This window comes from Miscanthus floridulus, chromosome 5, assembly GCF_019320115.1.
Source record: "Miscanthus floridulus cultivar M001 chromosome 5, ASM1932011v1, whole genome shotgun sequence".
Taxonomy (NCBI): Eukaryota; Viridiplantae; Streptophyta; class Magnoliopsida; order Poales; family Poaceae; genus Miscanthus; species Miscanthus floridulus.
The window spans coordinates 108,195,445-108,217,635 of record NC_089584.1 but is presented as its reverse complement, the minus strand read 5'-3'; the positions used below and the strand labels follow the sequence as shown (position 1 = coordinate 108,217,635).

At 47.2% G+C, this 22,191-nt stretch overlaps 2 protein-coding genes across 2 annotated transcripts; both read right to left on the bottom strand.

Annotated features, from left to right (window-relative positions):
• Positions 1-10: 10 nt before the first annotated feature.
• On the bottom strand, positions 11-3,327 carry LOC136450438 (receptor-like protein kinase HSL1). The gene is made up of 2 exons (XM_066450874.1): positions 657-3,327; positions 11-553 (listed from the first exon to the last, which is right to left on the bottom strand). Exons 1-2 carry the CDS (start codon positions 3,322-3,324, stop codon positions 81-83), a joined length of 3,141 nt encoding a protein of 1,046 aa, XP_066306971.1. The 5' UTR covers positions 3,325-3,327; the 3' UTR covers positions 11-80.
• A 7,909-nt stretch (positions 3,328-11,236) lies between these two features.
• LOC136452953 (receptor-like protein kinase HSL1) lies at positions 11,237-14,800 on the bottom strand. The gene is made up of 2 exons (XM_066453526.1): positions 12,062-14,800; positions 11,237-11,912 (listed from the first exon to the last, which is right to left on the bottom strand). The coding sequence occupies exons 1-2, from the start codon at positions 14,700-14,702 to the stop codon at positions 11,455-11,457; spliced, it is 3,099 nt and encodes a 1,032-aa protein (XP_066309623.1). The 5' UTR covers positions 14,703-14,800; the 3' UTR covers positions 11,237-11,454.
• Positions 14,801-22,191: the final 7,391 nt, after the last annotated feature.

The following is a 22,191-nucleotide window of genomic DNA, read 5'->3' as shown; positions in this document are numbered from 1 at the left end:
GATGCATGACTCTAAGCTATAGTGTGCTAAAATGTACTAACAGAAGTATCTCTGTATCTGTTGTTTGACGCTGTCCAGACTTACTGTACTGACATGTGCAATGCTCTGTCGAAGTCACTATTTTCTTCCATGTCAATTCCTGTTCCATTCGACGGCTGTTTCCGGCGACTGCGTCGCTGCGGCAGCAGGAGAGGAGCCGCTTCGTACTCCTGGCCATTCTCCATTTTGCTCTTCTGGCGCGTCTGCTCGCTGCAATTGAGCAAGATTTGCAGCACGTCCTTCATGATTGGCCGCGACGACGGCATATCTGTGGTGCACAGCACGCCTAGCCTGAATACGACCTGGATCTCCTCAGAGTACCCTGCGTATCTGATGCTCTTGTCTGTGGCATCAGGGATGCTCCCCCCTGATTGGTAGTGGTGCCGCGCCCATTCCGCCAGGCAGCCGTGCTCGCCGCCGGCGCTGGCCTCCTTTCCGGTGGTGAGCTCCAGAAGAACGACGCCGAAGCTGTAGACGTCAACCTTCTCGTTCACCTTGTTCGTGTAAGCACGCTCTGCAGGTAAGCACATGCAGCGTTTGATTTGATACAGCAAATACTGCCCCCAAATTCTGTACAGAACAGAACCCAGCAAAATGGACAGGGCCGAAATCCATACCGGGAGCCATGTAGCCGAAAGACCCAGCGACGGCGGACATCGTTTTGGGTGCCCCGACCTCCACCAGCATCCTGGCGAGCCCGAAGTCAGCGACCTTGGCCCTGAACTCCGAGTCCAGCAGGATGTTGCTCGTCTTGACGTCGCGGTGAATGATGGGTGGCGAGCACTCGTGGTGCAAGTAGCATAGCCCCTGCGCGACGCCGACGGCCACCCTGAGCCTCGTCAGCCAGTCCAGAGGAGCCCTGGCCGTAAGGAGCCCATCAGCGCTGGCGTTGTGGCCGTGGAGCCATTGGTCCAGGCTGCCGTTGTCCATGTAGTCGTACACAAGGAGCTTGGCCTCAGTGCCGGAGATGCAGCACAGCAGCTTGACAATGTTGTTATGCCGGACGTTCCCGAGGATGCCCGCCTCCGACTCGAACTCGCGCTCCAGCTTCTCGTCCAGCGTCCCGGCGATCCATATCTGCTTCACGGCCACCGTGCCCGCGCTCCCGTTGAGACGGTTGGTGTAGGTGACCCGGTACACGTGGCCGGAACCACCGCGGCCGATGAGGTTCTCCTCTGTCAGCTCCCGGAGTATGGATGCCTCCCCGAAGCCCAGATCCTGGACGAAAGGCGTGATCTTCCACTCGTCCCGGACCGCGACGCGCGGCCGTTTCTTGATGTCGCGGACGAGTAGCAGGGCGAAGGCCGCGGCGGCGAGGAGCGCGCCGCCAGCGACGAGGAGGCCCGTGCGGAGTGCATGTGAGACGCCTCGGGAAGAACCCCTGTCTTGTGATCCCGCCGCAGCGCAGGAGCGCACGCCGGCGGGTACCGGAGCCTCGGTGCAAAGGCCGGGGTTGTCGCGGAAGCTGTTGTCGTAGGCCCCCGTGGCGAACCCGATCGGGACCTGGCCACTGAGGTGGTTGGAGGACAGGTTGAGGGTGTTGAGGTTTGGTTTCACAAGCTCCGGAGGTATCGCGCCGGAGAGCTCGTTCGACGAAAGGTCAAGGACGCTGAGCACCGGCATGGCGCCCAATTCGGCCGGTATCGCGCCGCTGAGCTGGTTCCTGCTCATGTCCATAAACGTCAGCTGCCTCAGGCTAGCAACGCTCTTGGGGATCGCGCCAGAGAGTTGGTTGCCCGACAGGTTCAGTGTCTGCAGCAGCGGCATGCCATCGCCAAGACTCGCCGGTATCGCGCCAGAAAACTGGTTGTTCTCGGCGGTGAACACCTGGAGCATAACTGCTGAAGCCGGAATGTTGCCACCGAATTGGTTGTTCCCTATGTGTAGCGTCGTAAGGTCGGCAGACATCGAGGCCGGAAGACTCCCGGTGAGATGGTTACTCTGTAGTGCTAGGAACTCAAGCTGCGTGGCTGTCCATAGAGCCTCTGGCACGTCGCCGGTGAGCTGGTTATTGTCTAGATCCAGGGTTACCAGAGTTGCGCAGTTGGCAAGGCCCGCTGGGATGGAGCCGTTCAGGTGGTTGTGCTCAGCGGTGAGGTAATGGAACTGGCCTCCGGCGCATAACCCTTCTGGAATGGCGCCGGTGAGCTCATTGTCATCAACCTCTACATAACCCAAGCTCGAGTGCTTCCCGAGTTCCAGCGGGAGCGTGCCAGTAATCCTGTTACTGTACAATCTCAATGTCCATAGAGATGGCAACCGGCCGATGCTCGCTGGTATCTCGCCTGAAAAGTTATTGCTGAAGAGGTGTAATTCTCTGAGGTTTTGTAAATGCCCGAAGACTTCCGGAATGACTCCACTAAGGTTGTTCTTGGAGACGTCAATTATGGTCAAGCTCTTTGCAGCAAAGCCATCGTCGACGACCATGTCGCCGGTGAGCTTGTTCCTGAACACTGTCATCTTTTGCAATTTCTTCAGGCTCCAAACCCCCGGAGGTATGCTTCCTATGAACGAGTTCTTCGAGAGGTCCAGCACCTCCAACTCCTGCATATCCGCTAAATAGCTCGGGAGGTCGCCGACGAGGTTGCTTTGCGCCGCCCAGAGGCTGACTAGACTGGTCAGGTTCTTGAATGACGCCGGCAGCTCGCCAGGGTCGAACGGGTTGGACGCCAGCCACAGCGTCTGAAGCCTCGTCAGCGCACCGAGCCCAGCCGGGACGGTGCCAACGAGTCGATTGTTGTCGAGCTCGAGATGCCGGAGGTTGAGGAGGCTGGAGAGCGACCTCGGGATGGTGCCGTTGAACTCGTTGCCGCTGAGGACCAGCGTGGTCAGGGTCGCCGCCAGGCGGTTGCCGATGTTCGCGGGGAGCTCGCCGCCGAAGTAGTTCTCGGATAGGTCGATGTACCGCAGCGAAGCGCAGCGGTACAGCGTGGTCGGGAACACGTCGGTGATGCTGTTGTTGGAGACGTCGAGGTGCGTGAGGCGTGTAAGGCCGCCGACGGCGTCTGGGAACGGGCCTGAGACGTTGGCGTCCGCGAGGGTGAGGTTGGTGACGCGGCCCGCCGTGTCGCAGCCCACGTATGGCCACGCGCAGTGTGCGCCCGCGGCCGAGGCGTTCCATCCGGCGAGCACGGGCGGGTCGCCCCACGCGCGCTTGATCTGGAGCAGCAGCTGCGCCTCGTCCGCCGCCGGCTGGGAGGACTGTGGGGCCGCGCGGGGCAGCAGGCAGCAGCAGGGAAGCAGCGCGAGCAGCAGGCCGGGGAGGCACGGGCGTGGTGCCTCCATGCCTTGGCGGGCTTGTTTTCGTGCCGTGGCGTCGGTGGTGCACGGGCACGGCCGCCGCGGTGAACGCGGGAAGTGGAGGTGGTTCGGTAAAGTGCAGAGGGAAGTGGACTCCCCTGTTTAACACAACTCTACCGTTGACGGCACAAAAGTCCGGTCTTTTTTTAAGCTTTCAAAATGACTTCCATTTAGTTTACGTGGCTTTTTGGTCCGTCCGGAGTGATTCATACGGTGGAGGGTTGAGACTTGAAAGACCGACCTAATGGGAAGTGCTCCGGATTCCGGAAGTCTTTGCGGTAGTATCCGCAAGTACAGCACGTGGTTTGATACCAGTTTAGAGGAATCACCTGTTCCTCACTGCACCATTATTATAAACAAAGAAATTTTGGGGGTCGCGTGGCCCCTTTCCAAATCTTCATTCTGACGGTCAGCCCAGCGTAATAGTGCTCCGTCAAACACGCAATTAGTGTGGTCCGTGGGCCTGAGCGACGGAGACTCAGGGTCTGTTTTCATATAAACAGAAAAAAAAATCTCAAAAAAAGAAAAAGAAAAAGAAAAAATCCACTAAAAAAATTAACAGAAAAAGTCGATTTAACCTAATTCGACTTTACCCGTTCGATTTACGTCGTCCAACCAAAAAACAGGTTCCTTTTTTTTTTATCTCATCCAACCTTTAAACCCGCCCGAAGTTGTTCCTAAGATGAAAGTAATTTTAGCTGACATGACACGTCAGGAGTCTATTACTTTATTATAAAAATATATAGATTTTTTCAAGAAAATTGTCCAAATATTTTTTCTAGAAAATAAGAAAATTAAAATCCCAACATCCAAACTAATCTTAGAAAAATTGTTTTAGCTTAGAAAAATATGAAACCAGTTTCAAATTTTTTTCAAATATCATGCTCTATATTATTGTACCTAGCTTAGAATTATTTGAATCTTTTATATGTCCTTTGATGTTTATTCAATAATGCTGCTATGCGGGCGTCCGTTCAGCCGGACGCCGACTCCAGAAACAAAAAGAAATAACTCCCACTCCGCCTCTCACGCTCACCCAAGCCCCTCTCCCCGCCCGCCCGCCCGCCGCCGCCGCCAGCGACGACCACCTCTGCTTCCTCCGGTCAGAGGCCCTCGCTCGCCTCTCCGCCGCCAGGCTCCGCCGCTAGAGTCGTGCCTCCCGCCCGCCCCCGCGCTCATCTTGTGCCCGCCGCGGCCACCTAGGCTCATCTTGACCAGGGCGAAGGCTGCCCAGCTCACCGCAGCCATGGCGGAGCTCGCCCCGCGTGCAGCTCACCGTAGCCTGGGCAGAGCCCGCCCGTCCACGTCTCGCGCTTCGCTTGCCCAGCTCGTCGTGGCTGGGGCAAAACTCATGTGCCGCCTGCACCCAGCTCATGACGCCCTGCCATAGCCTTCCCCAACGAAACGATGAGTTCTACACCGGTGAACTCCACACCCAACGAGTTTTTATTCTCCCAAGCAGCAAGAAGATGTTGCGCTCTCCGACCCTGACGGCTGGAATCGACCGGTCCCGACCTCCCCCATGTTGCAAATGTATGTCTGAAGTGTTTCAGATGCTTCATAGGTATGTTGCAAGTGTTTTTTATGGATGTTGTAAAATTAGATCGGGATGTTGCAATGGTTGTACACGTATGTTTCAAACTCCTGTTCTCAATGTTTCATCTGTTTTTTCGACGTATGTTGCAAGTGTGTTTATCTAGACGTTGCATATATTTTCACACATATGATACAAGTGTTTTATCTGGATGTTGCGTATGTTTATAATGATTTCAAGTGTTTTTAGGTGTTTTTGCAATTATTGTATATACATGTTTCAAATGATTCATTTATTTTTAGACGTATGTTGTAATTGTTGCATCTGGATATTTCAAAACAAGATCAGGTGTTGCGTCTCCCTCCTCGCCTTTCTTTTTTTTGAGAGAGTTACACAGGTACATACGTAGACGCTCATAACACACACGTATATTCACCCCTATGAACACATGCACACAAACCCTACCCCTATGAGCACATTCGAAAGACTATGCCGGCATATCTCGAGATTGACGAAGTCACCGCAGGCGCCTCGCTGTCGACGGGAATGCCGCATACTATTGAAAGCATAATGTCAGGCTCGGGAAGTGAGCGCTGACAGAGGCAGTCCCCACTAGCGTAGGGTGGGCCCCACGTGATTGCGGACGGGCGCATCAGGCGAGACGTGAGTGGGTAGGCGTGGGCGTCCGAACGAGGGGCTAGCGTCCGGGTGCTAGCCATGCCCATGTTTATTTGCCAGTAGATGGTCTAGTTATATATGTTATAATTAGTATGTGTTGACTCAAACATGCCTCATCATCTAAATACCACCGTAATGCAAAGAAACATCCTTTTGTTTTTCTGTTTCTTGTTTATAAACATGCAAATGAATTATACTTGATGAGATTTGAATTATTAGCACAAAATTAACACAAACACATGAGAGAATGTTGTTGAATCAAGTTAACAAAATATTACAAAATTTCAATGAAATGTCTGTAATGACTTTGTTAATTAATCTCAAGATCTATCCTCAAATGAGAAGGGTATGAATGTGTATGTTCATATTTTAAGTGTGGATGCATGTTGTGAGCATGTGTTAGCACCAAAGTCAATTGAATTTCTATGTGCTCTGTATCATCAGCATAGACTAATTATAACACATAAAAAGAGCATCTACTAAAACAATAACAATAGAGATCATATAAGATTCAAACAATTCTATGCTAGGTGCTATAATATAGAGAATGATTTTTGAAAGAATGAAACTAGTGTCATATTTTTTTAGCTGAAACAATTTTCTAAGATCAAATCTGATTTTAGGATTTCATTTAATTGTATATTAGTCCTAGAAAAAAGTATTTGGACAAATTTTTAATTTTATTTCTATATTTTTTTGGTAAAGTCTAATTGATCATGGACTATCAACATAGTCTTTATACATTTTAGCTGGCATAACACCATGTAGGATACCACATCAACCGAAACAACTTCCAAAACTACCCGTAAAGTAAACTTGGATGGTTTAAAAACTGAGAGGTGGTGAAAGGTAAATCGGATTACAGTGAAAGTTAAAAGAGGAGCCACCGCCTAGGGTATACCGAAAAATGACGCCGCCCTTGCTCCTAGGGCCTCGCCATCGCCACGCCTCCATCTAGGGCCCCTCTTGAAAGCTCTAGTTTGGTTTTGGTGAATTGATGAAACTCTAAGTGCTAACCTAGTTTATCCAAGTGATTATGAGATAGGTAGCACTACTCCAAGTGATTAAGCATATGAAGATCATGACATGATGATGGTGATGGCATGGTGATGATCAAATGCTTGGACTTGCTCACTTGTAAAAGAAGAAAGAAAAATAAAAAACTCAAGGCAAAGGTGAAATTGATAGGAGCTTTTTGGTTTAGTGATCAAGAACTTAGAGAGTGTGATCACATTTAGGATCGATAGCCATACTATTAAGAGGGGTGAAACTCATATCGAAATGTGGTTATCAAAGTGCCACTAGATGCTCTAACTCATTGTATATGCATTTAGGATCTAGTGGAAAGCTAACACCCTTGAAAATATTTGTGAAAATTTACTAACACACGTGCACAAGGTGGTACACTTAGTGGTTGGTACATTTGAGCAAGGGTGGTGAAGTTGGTGAATCGAAGGAGGTGTTTTTCACTGTCAAACGGTGACCGGACGCTGGTCACGTGCTGACCAGACTCTAGGGAGCAGCGTCCGATCAATTATAAAATAAGATGGTACTCTCAGCCTGAGACTGGACGCAGGCGACCGGACTCTGGCTAAACACTGTTCAGCGTCTGGTCATGCTATTGTGGCAGCGCACAGAGAAGAGGGAGAGTGATCGGACGCTGGGCGAGTTCGGTCGGGCATGACCGGACGCGTCCGATCGCGACTAGAACCTTACTGGAAGTGACTAGACGCTAGGCAACTGTGCGTCCGGTCCTACACTTTAGTACGTCCGGTCACAACTTAAGTGTACTGATGACCGTTGAGATCGGATGATCAGCATTTGAAGCAGGGGACACATGGCAAAAATCTGAGGACCGGACACTGGGGTCCTGCGTCCGGTCAATTCGATCGGCGCGTCCGGTCGTCCTGATTTCTCAATGAACAAAGAGCCAACGGCTCTATTCATGGGGGCTCTCTATTTAAGCTCCATGGCCGACTCAAGCTCACTCTCTTGGCCATTTGCATTGACATAGCAACCTTGTGAGCTTAGCCAAAGCCCTCCCACTCATCTCTATTATCGATTCATCATCTTTGTGAGATTGCGAGAGAATCTAAGTGCATTGCTTGAGTGATTGCATTTATAGGCACTTGGTGTTCGTGTTTCGCTGTCGGATTCGCTTGTTGCTCTTGGTGGTTGTCACCACCTAGATGGCTTGGAGCAGCGGAGGAGGATTGGCACAAGTTGGAGAGTGTTCGTGGCCACCTCCCGGTGATTGTAAGGGGTATTGTGTCTTCCCCAGCGAAGCACCGAAAGATAACTCTAGTGGATTGCTCATGTCATTAGGTTACCTCACTTATGGGTAGGTTCTTGCGGTGTCCAATTATGTGGACGAGGTTCGTGCAACACCTCTTAGCCGCCGATCCACCAAGTGTTGGTCGACACAACGGGAACGTAGCGTGTTGGCAAGCACGTGAACCTCGGAAGAAAATTGGTTGTCTCTTGCCCTTTGGTATTGTCTCGGTGATTGAGTTAGTATTCATCTTGTGATTGGTTCGCTCCTCTACGCGACGGTATAATCACCTTACTTATTCATTTATATACCCGCAAACTAGTTGTAGTAAGCTATTTAGTATAGCTAGAATTGAGAGCTTGCTTTCTAGCTTAAGTTCATCTAGTGGAGCTCTTTAGTGTAACAAGTGTGAGAGCTCTTAGTGAGTAGTGACTTAGTAAATTGTGTGTCTAGTGATCATAGTAACTAGAATTATTGGATAGATGGCTTGCAACCCTTGTAGAGCTAGAGCAAGTTTGTTTTCGGTATTTGTCATACTAATCAAATTGCTCTAGTTGGTTTGTAGATTTTTATATAGGCTATTCACCCTCTTCTAGCCATGCTAGGACCTTTCACCTCTCTTTCTTCCTCTCCGGTGCGCCTGTCGGAGGTAAGAAGAAGAGGGGGTCCATCTGTTTTTCGCAGTTTTTAGTTCCAGTTTGTTTAGGGTTCAGTCCAAATTAATCTTCCAACGAAATCAGATGATTTTTTGTCGGGATCATGTTTCCTACAATGACTTCGATGATTGCCACGACAAGATCGTCGTTGCAGGCGTTGATTTCATTGGTAGGCGGCCAATTTATGGCCTTTATCTGCAAGGGGATGCTTCTGGGTGCCCCCTACGAGGACAGCGACTTCGGGTCATTGATCTTATCGTCGCGGTAATCGATCTCATCGTCGATGGTCGCGGAGAGGATTTCAAGGTCTCAAGGTGATGTATCTGCAGCCTATGTCGTACCCGACGATGCAATTGTCGATATTCTTTCAACGATTCAGATGCTTTTGGACTGGTTCCGAAGCGTTGGATCTTGCGACGTGTCCAATGTTTTAGAGTTGGTCGTTGGATTCGGCATATGGACTGCACCTTAGCTCCCACGTTCGATGGATTCCATTAGGGAAGAAGATGAAAAAGTTTGAATAGAATATTATATTTTTTGTTTTAGATTTCTTTCATGTGTAATTTGAGGATTTACTATAGCAAAATTTAATATGAGTCCCACTTGCCTTCGGAAAAAAAGTTAAGAGGGGTCAAATAGATTTTTTCTGCCCAGAAATTGGCCATGGTCCATGACGTCAATCTTTGTACTCCCTCCGTCCTAGAAAGAAGGTCATTATGGAATACGTGCAGGTCAAACTTTCTTAACTTTAATTAGGTTTGTAGAAAATACGTGCAACATTTATATCTCTAAATAAGTTTATTATGAAAATATATTTAACGATCTATCTAATTATACTAATTATATATTATAAATATTTATATTTTTTTATATATAGTTGGTCAAAGTTAAAAAATATTGATTTTTCGGGAAAAGAGAACGACTTGACAAAGGGAGTATATGACAAGGCCCACCACCCAACTAGTTAATTGGCTGCATGTTCGGCCTATAGAAGCTTTCTCTTCCAGTTAGCCATTTCACTGCATGGTACGTCCATAATGAATGAAGGAATATACCATGATGCACAAGTTTAGGCCCGTCGGACTCTTTTTCTTTTTCTTTTCTCCCATTGCACCACCTTCTATTTTTTTCATCTTATATTCTTCATGGCGTCATCACTGTTTTATTTTTTTCTTTTCCTTTTCCTATAATACGGGATTTGTTCATATTTATTTTTTCTTTTCTTTTCCTTTATTATCCATGAGATGTCCTACAATATTTTTTGATTGTTCACATATTAATCGTACCATGAAATGTTCCATGTTATGTTTTGGATTGTTTGCATATTACTCATGAAATGTTTTATGGTGTGCTCTGAGTTATTCTCATTGTTTTGTGATATACTCCCTTCATTCAAAATTTTTGAGTAAATATTTTAGTTTAATTTTAATAATGATAGAGGTAGGTAATGTATATTCGGGTTCCATAGATTATTAAAATAGCAAATATAGTTAATTCATATACAGATCTAAGGGTTTACTTTACTTTTTCTATCATAATGGTGAATTGTGTAATTTAAATTCAGATTTAGATGTTATTTACTTTTTTAATAACGACAGCGGTAATTGATTTAGGATACCAGATCAATGGTTAGGTGCTTTTGATTTTTGAGAAAATTTCTTGGATTTATTTTTAGCACATCTTGTTCATATGCATCATGAAATGAGAGTGATATGTCCTGTTCGCTTGGCTTATAAACCGTACTTTTTTAACCAATAAACAATATTTTTCTCTCACAATAAATCAGCCAACAGCACTTTCAGCTATGGCTTATCAGTCAAGCGAATATGGCATAGTTATTATATTATACATAACATATATAGCATCTTCGCTTATTGGTTTCAGTCAGGGCTTATTAGCCATGGTACAATATTTTTCTCTCATAATAAACCAGCACCAACTAATTTTATCAGCTCAGAAACCAACCCGAACAGGCTGATAGTTTATAGAGACGGGAGAAGAACAAGAACCGGCTTTGACGCGACACCGAAGTTGTTAAAAATTAGATACGGCATACATGTTATGTATTATATATTTACGATAAAAACAACACATACGACAAGTAATTGGCTAGATGGGAGGACAACATGATTGGCAGCACTGCGGTGAAATGCTAGCGTCGGGCACCCGCTCGTCCGATTATGTGCCATGCATGTGGCCCTTCTATCTTTTTTTTTACTGTTAGGCTCCGTTCGTTTCGCTGAAAAAACGAATCGAAATACTGTTTCAGTTGATTTGTTGTGAGAGAAAAACACTGATCCAGCTAAAAAAATAAGCTGAAAAAGACGAATTATAAAAAAAGCGAACGGGGCCTGAAAAACGTGTAATGACTTGTGGCTGAAGATTTATTATATATAAGGGTCGTGCTGGACGCATAAACACCTAAGCACATGTGTTTCAACCCTTCACTTTATTCAACCTGTTTGTTGATTGGTTTTTGGGCTGATAAGCCCGGCTGGTGCTGGTTTGTTGTGAGAGAAAAATATTGTACGCCCTGGCTGAAATCAACAAACGAACAGACTGATTGTTTTTTTTAATTCTATGAATTAATTAATTGACTCAGGAAAAGTAAAAAAAAATCACATTCGAATCCTTAGCTCTCGGGATCACGTGTCACTCACCAGATGGAAGGGACACGTCATGTCTCTATCTTCTTCTATTAATCGTACTAATTTCTGAATGCATGTGCAGAACACCTGCATTTGTTTCAGAAAGAAATTGTAATCGTAACCTTTGCTATTTGTTCTGTAGTGATCTAATGTGTGCGTCACTTGCAACAAATTTACAGTGTCAAAACACAAATTTAGAGTCAACATCTGGTGACAAGTTTGAAAGCATGATTTCCCTGCTGTACTCTACTGAAATGTAGTATGAAGCATCACTATAAGTATTCATTAACGCTGTCCACTGGTATGTGCGGTGGTCGGTTCCTTTCTTCAGACAATGCTGTCGAAGTCGCTCTTCGATTCGATGTCAATCCCCGTGCCGTTGGAGAGCTGTTTCCGGCGACTACCGCGCTGTGGCAGCAGGAGTGGATCCTCCTCGTACTCAGGGACACGCTCCGTTTTGCTCTTCTCGTGCGTCTGCTCGCTGCACTTGAGTAAGATCTGCAGCACGTCGTCCATGGTTGGCCGCGACGACGGCATCTCTCCGGTGCAGAGCACGCCTAGCCTGAAAACAACCTCGATCTCGTCGGAGTACCCGGCGTATCTTATGCTCTTGTCTGTGGCATCGGGGATGCTCCCTCCAGACAGGTAGTGGTGCCGTGCCCATCCCGCCAGGCTGCCGTGCTCGCCGCCGTCGTTGGGCTCCTTGCCGGTGGTGAGCTCCAGGAGCACGACGCCGAAGCTGTAGACGTCTACCTTCTCATTCACCTTCTTTGTGTAAGCACACTCTGCAGATAAGCATTCCAATCTAAGGTCCGGCAGTACAAGAACATGGGACATTTGCTACAGTGGTTATTCCGCAGTTATGCAGCAGAATCTAGAAAAAAATCTGACAGAGATCCACCGTTAAGAAACAAGCACGGATGAGGATCCTTACCGGGAGCCATGTAACCGAACGAGCCGGCCACGGCGGACATCGTTTCTGGCGCCCCGGCCTGCACCAGCATCCTGGCCAGCCCGAAGTCGGCGACCTTGGCCCGGAATTCCGAGTCCAGCAGGATGTTGCTCGTCTTGACGTCGCGGTGAACGATGGGCGGCACGCATTCGTGGTGCATGTAACACAGCCCCTGCGCGGCGCCGACGGCCACCTTGAGCCTGGTCAGCCAGTCCAGCGGTGCACGCCGTGCGGACCGCGCCCTCGCCATTGGGTGCCCGCCGGCGTCGAGAGCGTCTCCGTGGAGCCACTTGTCCAGGCTCCCGTTCTCCATGTAGTCGTACACGAGGAGCTTGGACTCGGCGCCGGAGAGGCAACACAGCAGCCTGACGATGTTGTTGTGCCGCAAGTTGCCGAGGATGATAGCCTCCGACTCGAACTCGCGCTCCAGCTTCCCGTCCAGTTTCCCGGCGGTCCGTATCTGCTTCACGGCCACCGCGCCAGCGCTCCCGTTGAGCCGGTTGGTGTAGATGACACGGTACACGCGGCCGGACCCGCCGCGGCCGATGATGTTCCCCTCCGTCAGCCCCCGGAGTATGGACTCCTCCCCGAAACCAAGATCCACGACGAAAGGCGTCATCTTCCAGTCGCCCCGCTCCGCGACGCGGCGCCGTTTCCTGATGTCGCGGACCACGAAGAAGGCGAAGGCCGCGGCGATGAGGAGGAGCGCGGCGCCAGCGACGAGGAGGCCCGTGCGGAGCGCATGCGAGACGCCTCCGGAAGAACCTCCGTCTTGTGACCCCGCGGCGCAGGAGCGCACGCCGGCGAGGTACCCGGGTCCCGCAACGGCGGTGCAGAGGCCGGGGTTGTCGAGGAAGCTGCTGTCGTAGGCCGCGATGGCAAGGGCGGCCGGCACCTGGCCACTAAGCTGGTTGGAGGACAGGTTGAGGGAGGTGAGCTGCAGCTTCCCAAGCGCCGGCGGTATGGCACCGGAGAGCTCGTTGGACGACAGGTCAAGGACGCTGAGCACCGGCATGGCGCCCAGCTCTGCCGGTATCTCCCCGGTGAGCTGGTTCCTGCTCATGTTCATCTGCGTCAGCTGGCTGAGCTTAGTAACGCTCCTCGGGATATCGCCGGAGAGCTTGTTACCGGACAGGTCCAGTGTCAGGAGCTGCGGCATCCCGTCACCAATACTGGCCGGTATTGGACCGGAGAACTGGTTGTTCTCGGCCGTGAATTTCTTGAGCGCAACTGCAGTAGCCGGAATGCTGCCACGGAATTTGTTGTTCTCCATGGCTAACGTTGTAAGGTTGCTGGGCATGGTGACCGGAAGACTCCCAGAGAGCTGGTTACTCCGTAGTGTGACGAAATTAAGCTTTGGCGCCGTCCACAGAGCCTCTGGCACGTCGCCGGAGAGCTGGTTATTGTCTAGAGCCAGCGTTTTCAGAGCTGTACAATTTGCGAGGCCTGCAGGGATGGAGCTGTTCAACTGGTTGCTCATGGCGGTGAGGTACCGGAACTGGCCTCCGGCGCACAGCCCTTCAGGGATAGCACCGGTGAGCTCATTGTAATCAACCTCTACAATGGTCAAGCCTGAGTACTTTCCAAGGTCCGGCGGGAGCGTGCCAGTAAACCTGTTATTGGCAAGCTTGAATATTGACAGTGACGGCAACTGGCCGATGCTTGCTGGTATCTCGCCAGAGAAGTTGTTGCTGAAGAGGTACAGATCTGTAAGGTTCTTCAAGGTCCCAAAGACTTCAGGGATGGCTCCAGTAAGCTTATAATTCTCCGAAAGGTCGATGAAACTTAAGTTCGTCGCGGCCAAGTCATTAACAACCACGTCGCCGGTGAGGTTGTTGACGTACAAAAACAATTGCTGCAAGTTCTTCAGGCTCCAAACACCCGCAGGTATGCTTCCGGTCAACATGTTATTGGACAGGCTCAGCAACTTCAACTCCTTCATCTCAAGCACAGAGCTCGGGAAGTCGCCGATGAGGTTGCACTGCTGTGCCCAGAGGCTGACTAGGTTGGTGAGGTTCTTGAACGACGCCGGCAGCACGCCCGGAAGGAACGGGTTGTAGGCCAGCCACAAGGTCTGAAGCCTCGTCAGCGCGCCGAGACCCGCCGGGATGGAGCCGTTGAACCCGTTGCTGTATAGGAGCAGCGTGGTCAGACTCTTCCCCAGGCTGCCGATGTCCGCGGGCAGCTCACCGGTGAGGTTGTTGTGGGACAGGTCGAGGTACTGGAGCGAAGCGCAGCGGTAGAGCGCGGTCGGGAACGCGCCGGAGATGCTGTTGTTGGAGACGTCGAGGTGGGTCAGCGCCGAGAGGCCGCCGACGGCGTCCGCCGGGAAGGGCCCCGCGACGCCGGCGCTGGCGATCGTGAGGTTCGTGACGCGCCCGGCCGTACCGTCGCACCCGACGAATGGCCAGTCGCAGGGCGCGCGCGGGGACGAGGTGTTCCATCCCGCGAGCGCGGGCGGGTCGCCCCACGCGCTCTTGATCTGGAGCAGCAGCTGCGTGTCGTCCGCCGGCTGCGACTGCGCCGCCGCTCGGCGCACGAGGTAGCTGGGGAGCAGCGCGAGCAGCAGGAGGAGGAAGTAGCTGCGCGCGCATGGTGGGTACGCGCGGCACGGTGGTGCCATTGTCTCCGCCGGCTTCGGTGGCGTGGGCGTTTGGTTGTGCTGACTGGTGCGCGCGGCCGCCGCGTTTGGCAGCCGGTGGGGTCTGGGGTGGGGTGGGGATAGGGAGGCCGATTTGCTCCGGTAAGCAAATTCGGCGTCGGGAACGGAGTCCACCAGTTTTTTTGTATCCCGAGCAGCTACCTTTGACTGGTAGGCGCCCGTTATGCTTTGCTGGCAGGTGATTGCTGCGAAGCTTCTAATTTTCTGGACTAGTGCGTGTTTTTTTCCGTCGGCAAAGCAGTGATCTGGACGGAGCGTCCTTGCTCAGTGTCGATCGGGGAGAATTCCATTTCCATGCCTGCTCAGTGGAAGTCAGGGCTCCAGCTGGGGTCTTCGCTCTAGAAGTCTAGAGTGGTCTATAAAGTTTGAGCAATAAGCACATACTAGAGGTTAACGCCACTTAGAATAATGATTTCGTTATTGACTGCACGCGTTGAACTCGAATAGCGATGTTTAGGTCGGGCCGTCACCGTCGGGGATCACTTTCCGCTCGTGGTAGACTGGTAACTGGTAACCTTTCTTCCGACGGTCAACAAAGACTGTACACACCAGGAAAGGGCTCCGGTCAAACACGGCGACTAGTTTTTGGCTGGCCTGGGCTTGAGCGGCTGAAGGATGAAGCCCGATCTTGGACTTCAACGGTTCGACCACTACTTTCATTTTCTTTTATTTATTATGTATGGTGGTAGTATATAAACCAACAAAGACCCACGCCCCGAAGATACTATATCCGTTCCAAAATAAATACCATTATCATATTCTGACAAATTAGCTTTTAATTTTGACCAAATACATATAAAAAATTATTAGTATTTATGATGTATAATAAGTATCATTAGATAAGTTGTTAAATATATTTTTATAATAAATTTATTTAGAGATCAAAATGTTACATATTTTTTATAAATCTACTCAAACTTAAAAGAGCTTGACCTACATGGAACCCCAAATAACACTTATTCTGAAACAGAGGAAGTAGATAGATTCATTGGTTGCATGTCATCGTATATCATCATTTTTTAAATCACCAAAGAAACAAAAAAAAAGTATATCTCCGGGTTTGAAATATACTATTACATCGTGCTTTTCAAAACGTTTTATTGCGATAACATAGGTCTTTGGAATATGTCGTACCTCTTATGTTTTTCCCCCTCAAAACCAAGGACGTGCATGGTTTGGTGGCAGCAGAAAAGCTCGCTTCGCTTGGCAAACTCGCTCTTAACAAGGATTTCCAAATTGGCTCTCCCATCTAGGCAAAGCTCACTAGCTGCCTCCAACTCGCTATCAGCTCAAATTGAACCCACTGTTAGCACTATACAAGCAAGCAAACCAAACAATGGACCAAACACTGACCTTGCTTTGCCGAGCTAGTTTAGCCTATGTCTGCCAGGCAAGGTGAGCTAGCAAAGTTCCAAGCAGGCCCCATATTGCCCCTATCTTCTTTTTCCATACTCCACTCTCTCTTGTTGATCTGAGCCACGAAGCTCCAGGCTTCACACAATAGGTGTGCTTGCTTTGTTCTTTTTTTTACTAGATAAATGATAGTTTATATCCGGCTTCATCTATCTCAGGGTAGAATCAGGCTAATTATTACAAAGTTCGGTACAGCGACCAACACACAACTCACAGGGATCACAAGCTTACAAGTAGACACTAGGACAACAAAGCGGGAAGTAAAGTTCTGACTAATGAAGACCAATAAACCTAGTCGATAACCATCCATTGGAATTAATGAAGTGCAATGCTGATGTCTCCAGATGCTGCCTAATAAGAATCAGCTGATCCCGTAGATCATTACGCCGCTGCAGCCTTGCCCATTGCCGTAGCCAATGGGTTCTCCTGAATAGCACCTGCAAAAAAGTTTTCGGTCTGCATTTGTCAAAAACTACTTCGTTTCTTGTTAACTAGATTGTCCAACATAAAGCTGATGCTGCAGTTAATAACAATGAATTGTGTAGGTTACCACCCGCCTTAGACCAATTAACAAATAAATCATGTATATTGAGGGGGGTGATAACCCAAACATTAAATGTACAGCACGCTACAAGAACTTAGCATAATAACATTGGAAATAATAACATTGGAAAAAAAATGTGTTGAATAGTTTCGTTCTTAGATAGCTTTGTTTCGCATTGTGAACGTCCTTATCTTTGCTTGACTCACCCTATGAGCGTACATTCTATGGCACTCCTGATCTGTTCTCCCAATCACATGCTTAGCCTTGGTGTTAGGTTTCTACACCCTCATCATCTATATCTTTCACCTCTAGACATGACTCGTCCACCATGAGGGTCTAGTACACCATCACTGCACCCCGATATGGTGGGCCCACTCGGCGGGAAGATACCGGCTACCTCACATCTTCACCAAGGTATGCAAATAGTGATGGCATATCTTAAAACTAGAAAAAAACTGTAATAGCATCTTATTATTACTAATCGGAGAATCATGTTGATCCTCACTGAACGCGTTAAAGAAAAGGATCTTTAAAAAATGCTAAAAACTGGAAATAACAGCCATGAAATCAGTACTCTAGTATAAATACCCATTAGATCTATTAAGTTTCTTGTTTATTATATATTGTGGAAATAGCTTAAGTTAAGCTTCATTATCTTTCGTGACCGTGACACATATTTCATTACTAGAATTGAAATTTTGAAATAAAGAAGATTAGTAAGCACATGTTCACTAAAACACACAGTGGCAATAAATTAGATGTATATGTTTCTCAAAAAAAAAAAAGATGTATATTACTTGATTATCTCGTGGCCTAATATCTATTCGTAAGTTAACCACCTCTTCTGCACAATAAAAAATTGCCTAATCCTATGTGCACGGACGAATCAAGTGGACTTATCACTTATATTATTAATAAAAATCCGGCTAATTATAATAATCCCTATAGATAAACAAGAGCGAGACCGAAGTGGACAATCCACGTGTGACCAATCAGGGTGAAGTCTTCAGAGTTTGCATAGACTTGGTCGTCCAACACGGCAACACGGCGTGGTTCAACACAAACGTTCGAGATGGCGGTGGCGGCGACTGCTGATGGATTACCGCTAACGCCCCTATTTAGCCTGTTGATGAAGTCAGGCTTTGCGTCACGCTGAGTTTGCTACGGAGTGCCGCCGGGTGCACGTCGTGCCTGGAATCCTGCGGGAAACCCCATGTCTCCGTCCCTGCCGGCTGCCTCCCGGGACGGTAGAATGGTATACGTACGTGCTTGGACCGGCCCGCGTCGGCTGACCGAGACCGATGACTCGCTCGGCGTGGCGTGCGGGACGGACTCACCGAGTCACCGTCACCGATTCCCCTTCCTGCCTACCCACGGGGTTTCGGGTGCTGCAGGCCAGTGCTCCTGCTCCGTCGCTTGTTCTGATTACAGATCTTTAAGCCAGCTGCATTGGAGAACATGTCCAGAACTTCCTTGAGCTTAGAGACTCCACTGGTCTCATCTCTTAGGACAATTAAGGTATCATCCGCGTACTGCAGGGTCACAGCACCTGACGCCTGGTCAATTGGATATCTGATGGTGCTTGAAAATCTTTTAATGAGTGCTTGTAGGGTGTCAGGCCCTATTCGTTTCGCTAAAATTTGACTTATGTTGATTTGTTGTAAGAGGAAAGCACTGTTCGTTCGTTGAAAAGTACTGCTGAAGTAGTGCTGCAAAACAGAGCACACTAGAAGAAAAAGGTATGGCGAGATGGGGTCACCCTGCCTTAATCGGTTAATCCACGTTTGCACGAAATCCATGGCCCTAGGACTCCATTAACAAGAACAGAAGATCTCGAGGAGTTGAGAATACACCCGCATATCCATCTTCTCCACTTGGAGTTGAAGCCTCGAGCAGCTAGAATACGGTCCAATCCGAGCCAGTTGACAGTGTCGAATGCTTTTGCAAAATCCAGCTTAAGCACAATAGTTGGAATCTTCCTCTTATATCATGTTTGAACAATCTCAGCTGCATATATACAAGATTCAGAGATGGACCGGCCCTGCAGAAATCCTGTATGCTTCAGGTCAATTCAATTCCCAATCTCTTTCTGTCATCTGCAGGTTGAAGTTTTGGATAGAATCTTGACACTGCAGTTCTGAAGGCAAATCGGCCGGAAGGAATCAACTGAGACAGCTCCTGGCCTCTTGGGTAGTACAACCATGAACGACCTGTTAATCCTTTCAATTTGCAGACTCATGCGAATTTATGGATTGGGGGAAAGTATAAATATATTTATATTATACTAGTAGCCATGCACGTGCTTATGATTGTGATTGATAAATCATACAAAAATAGCTCTAATGATATACTTTATAATACGTCAATTAAAAATATAACTGTTCATCATGATGATGTACCACCCGTAATTCAATTATAATAAAATTCATATTTATTTTTCATGACTAGATATCTAGATATTATATAATACACAATATTAGAACAAAGAAGAACCTACATGCACTGCAAATAAGGATTTAGTCCTGGATATTCTGGGGAACCGACAATCCTGGTGCTGGCTGAAGCAAAGAAGGTCGCTAGAAATAAGAGAAAGCCTACCTGAACACACATAGTATCCTTGCCAGTACATTAAGGGAATTTAAAGTGTTGAAAGATTTCTTGATGGAGGCGCCACTAAATAGCCCCACTTGCTGGAAAGTTAATCTGAAAAACCTTGCCCTCTGAGGTCCAAATTTATCTGCCTAGGATCTAAGGTCCGGAAACACTCCAATCCCCAGCTAAAGGCAAACTTGACGATGTTAATGCTGGTTGAGAATAACGTGACTATATGAAACAAAATTGTGTGAGATAAGAGCCATAAAGGAGTAAAGATCAGGTTATCCATTTGATACCGGTACAATGGTATACCTGAACATGCAAATCACTGTGCAGGGAAGCTGCTTGTGACGATAATGCATAACAGTTAACATGCAAATCCTGCAAAATTGTATATCTGAACATCTGTTATTACAAACAAGAAACTTTTGACTAATATGACCAAATAGAAAACTGTTGTGCCTCCTCTGTTCTACTGATTATGATTAAGGAAGAACACAAGATGACCATCTTTGAAATCAGGAAGTTTCAAAGTTATCTATATTTGCATTATTGATTAGGAAGTTTCGCATGTGAGATAAAATTACAAAGAGCCTTTGTAGGAGAAGTTAAAAAAATATTTCATTTAAATGAAAATCCAGGAGCTTTGCCATTTCAGTTAAAAAGAGAACACATAAGACAACCTCTTAGCATTCACTCAATTTTAAACCAACCATCCAAATCAATCACATATTACAGAAATCAAGTTGTCAATCAAAATGACAGCAAATTAGCAGGTTGCACCTGCGGATCAACAATCGCTCGCTAATCAATCAACCACACCACAACAAAAGTAATGCAACCCTTACGAGAGACAATAACCTCAGCTGGCATGGAAAAATGGAGCAATGTAGCAGGGACCAACAAACCAGAAAGGAACCAAATTTTGATGTCACGATTCATCTCCATCTAAAATCCCTGCACAAGAGCATAAAACAATCTGAGAGAAATGTCCTATTTATTGTAACTCTCTTACAGGACTGAACTCAATGACCTATTTATTACGACTCTCTCTTACTGTACAATGTTAGTTTAGCAATAATTTCCGCCCCGTTCGTTTAGGCTTGTTTGGCTTATAAGCCATACTTTTTCAGCCAACGAACAGTATTTTTCTCTCACACTAAATCAGTCAACAGTATTTTCAGCCGTGGCTTATCAGCCAAACAAATCCAAACGAACGGGGGCGTTCATTGCTGAGCTTGACCCCATCCGAAAAATGGAAAGGTTCATGAAGCCAATCAAGATTGCTTCTAGTTACCTCTACTTCTCTCGAACCTAAAACACTCCCCCAGGAACACTAATATGTGTTCGTCTTTTGGAGATCCAAAACCATCTGTTATAATGTGCCATTTATCTAATGAAGCTGCACCAAAATGACAAGTAAACTAATAATAAATATTATTACCGGTCTGTGTTACCTTGATAAAACTCGACTTGAAGCGGTTAAGACTGCCCCCATAGCATTCCAAATAAGAAGAAGACCTTCTCACCAGGCCGAGAAAATCCCCGAACCCCCGCCCTACCCTTACACGGTGGCATTTTTTTAATCTCAGCTTGAAATTCGCTCCCACATAGAGTCGAACCCAGGACCTGAGGAGTGCCGCCGGGGAACTCTAACCAATTGGACTAAGATTTGGCTTGTCTTTAAATCCTTTTGCTGCCATCATATCCAGTGCTGTCATTCTTCACCTAGATAATATGACATGAATGAAATATCCATTATCATAGAAAGCAATCAATTGCGTTCCTGCTCCTTGTTTCTCAAGCAACTCGAGCTGGTACTGCCTCACGTTCTCCTTAGTGACAAGCTTCTCCTTCACTGTCCGATCCACCTCAGCCTTTTCTCCGCAGCAGGGCATCCATCCTGCATATGTTTAGCCATGCATATTTATTTATTCATGCAAATTCACAGTTCGAAATTTCTGAGTCTGCATCATTTTGCTGCAGATATGCGTATGTAGACCACCAACCTTCTCTTGTAGAGTTCCAGGATCCTCGCATTCAACCCAACAACATATGTAAACTAAAATGTCATATCAACATTGCATGTAATTGTAGCCCAACAGCAAGGGTTGAATTTTGATCACAACGCCAAGAGTCGTTAACACATGAAAGAAAAGGATAAAATGGAAAGCCAGGAGCTCTGTCATTCAGTTACAAAGCAAGAGTCCATTCATATGTTACAACTCAATTTAGCACATGATACAGTTGAAACAGTCCTAATTTTACATTTAGGCTTCAAAAGTATTTGCTCTATTTCTAAGCTCACATCCATTTTCCAGGTGTTACCAACTTATGATCTTCCGAATACAAATTGGGGTAATGCAGGATATAAGCTTGAATATCTGTTCAATTGTGAGATGGGGTATTTGTTTCCCTTACCTGCCAGGTGCCCATGTTGATCCATCAGTTAGAGGACTCCTGCAGAGTGCAAAGATGCAAACTGTTGAAACTTCTATGCAGTAGAAGAATGACATAATGGAGGGAAATAATGAACACATATTGTATTCTAGGATAATATACCATAATAACAAAATATAAATAACTCATCTGAAATTGGTACTGACCTAATAGAGTTTTCTGACATTCAATTCAGCAATTCTCTGCTTGTGAAGCTCTTCGAAACATATGAACTCTGATTATCGTCAGGAAGTTGTGGTGTTATGCGGTGATTTTATTTTTCTCATTATGGTACCTAAATAAATATACAATGAAAGCAGAAAAAGGCATATATATGTAACATATATTTCCCAATGAATTTCAGACGCATTTCTGGATAATATAGCTTTCCACAAGGCCATATTTACTTCAAATCACTTACAGACACAGTTTAGCCATTAAAATTTGGAATTCCTGCAA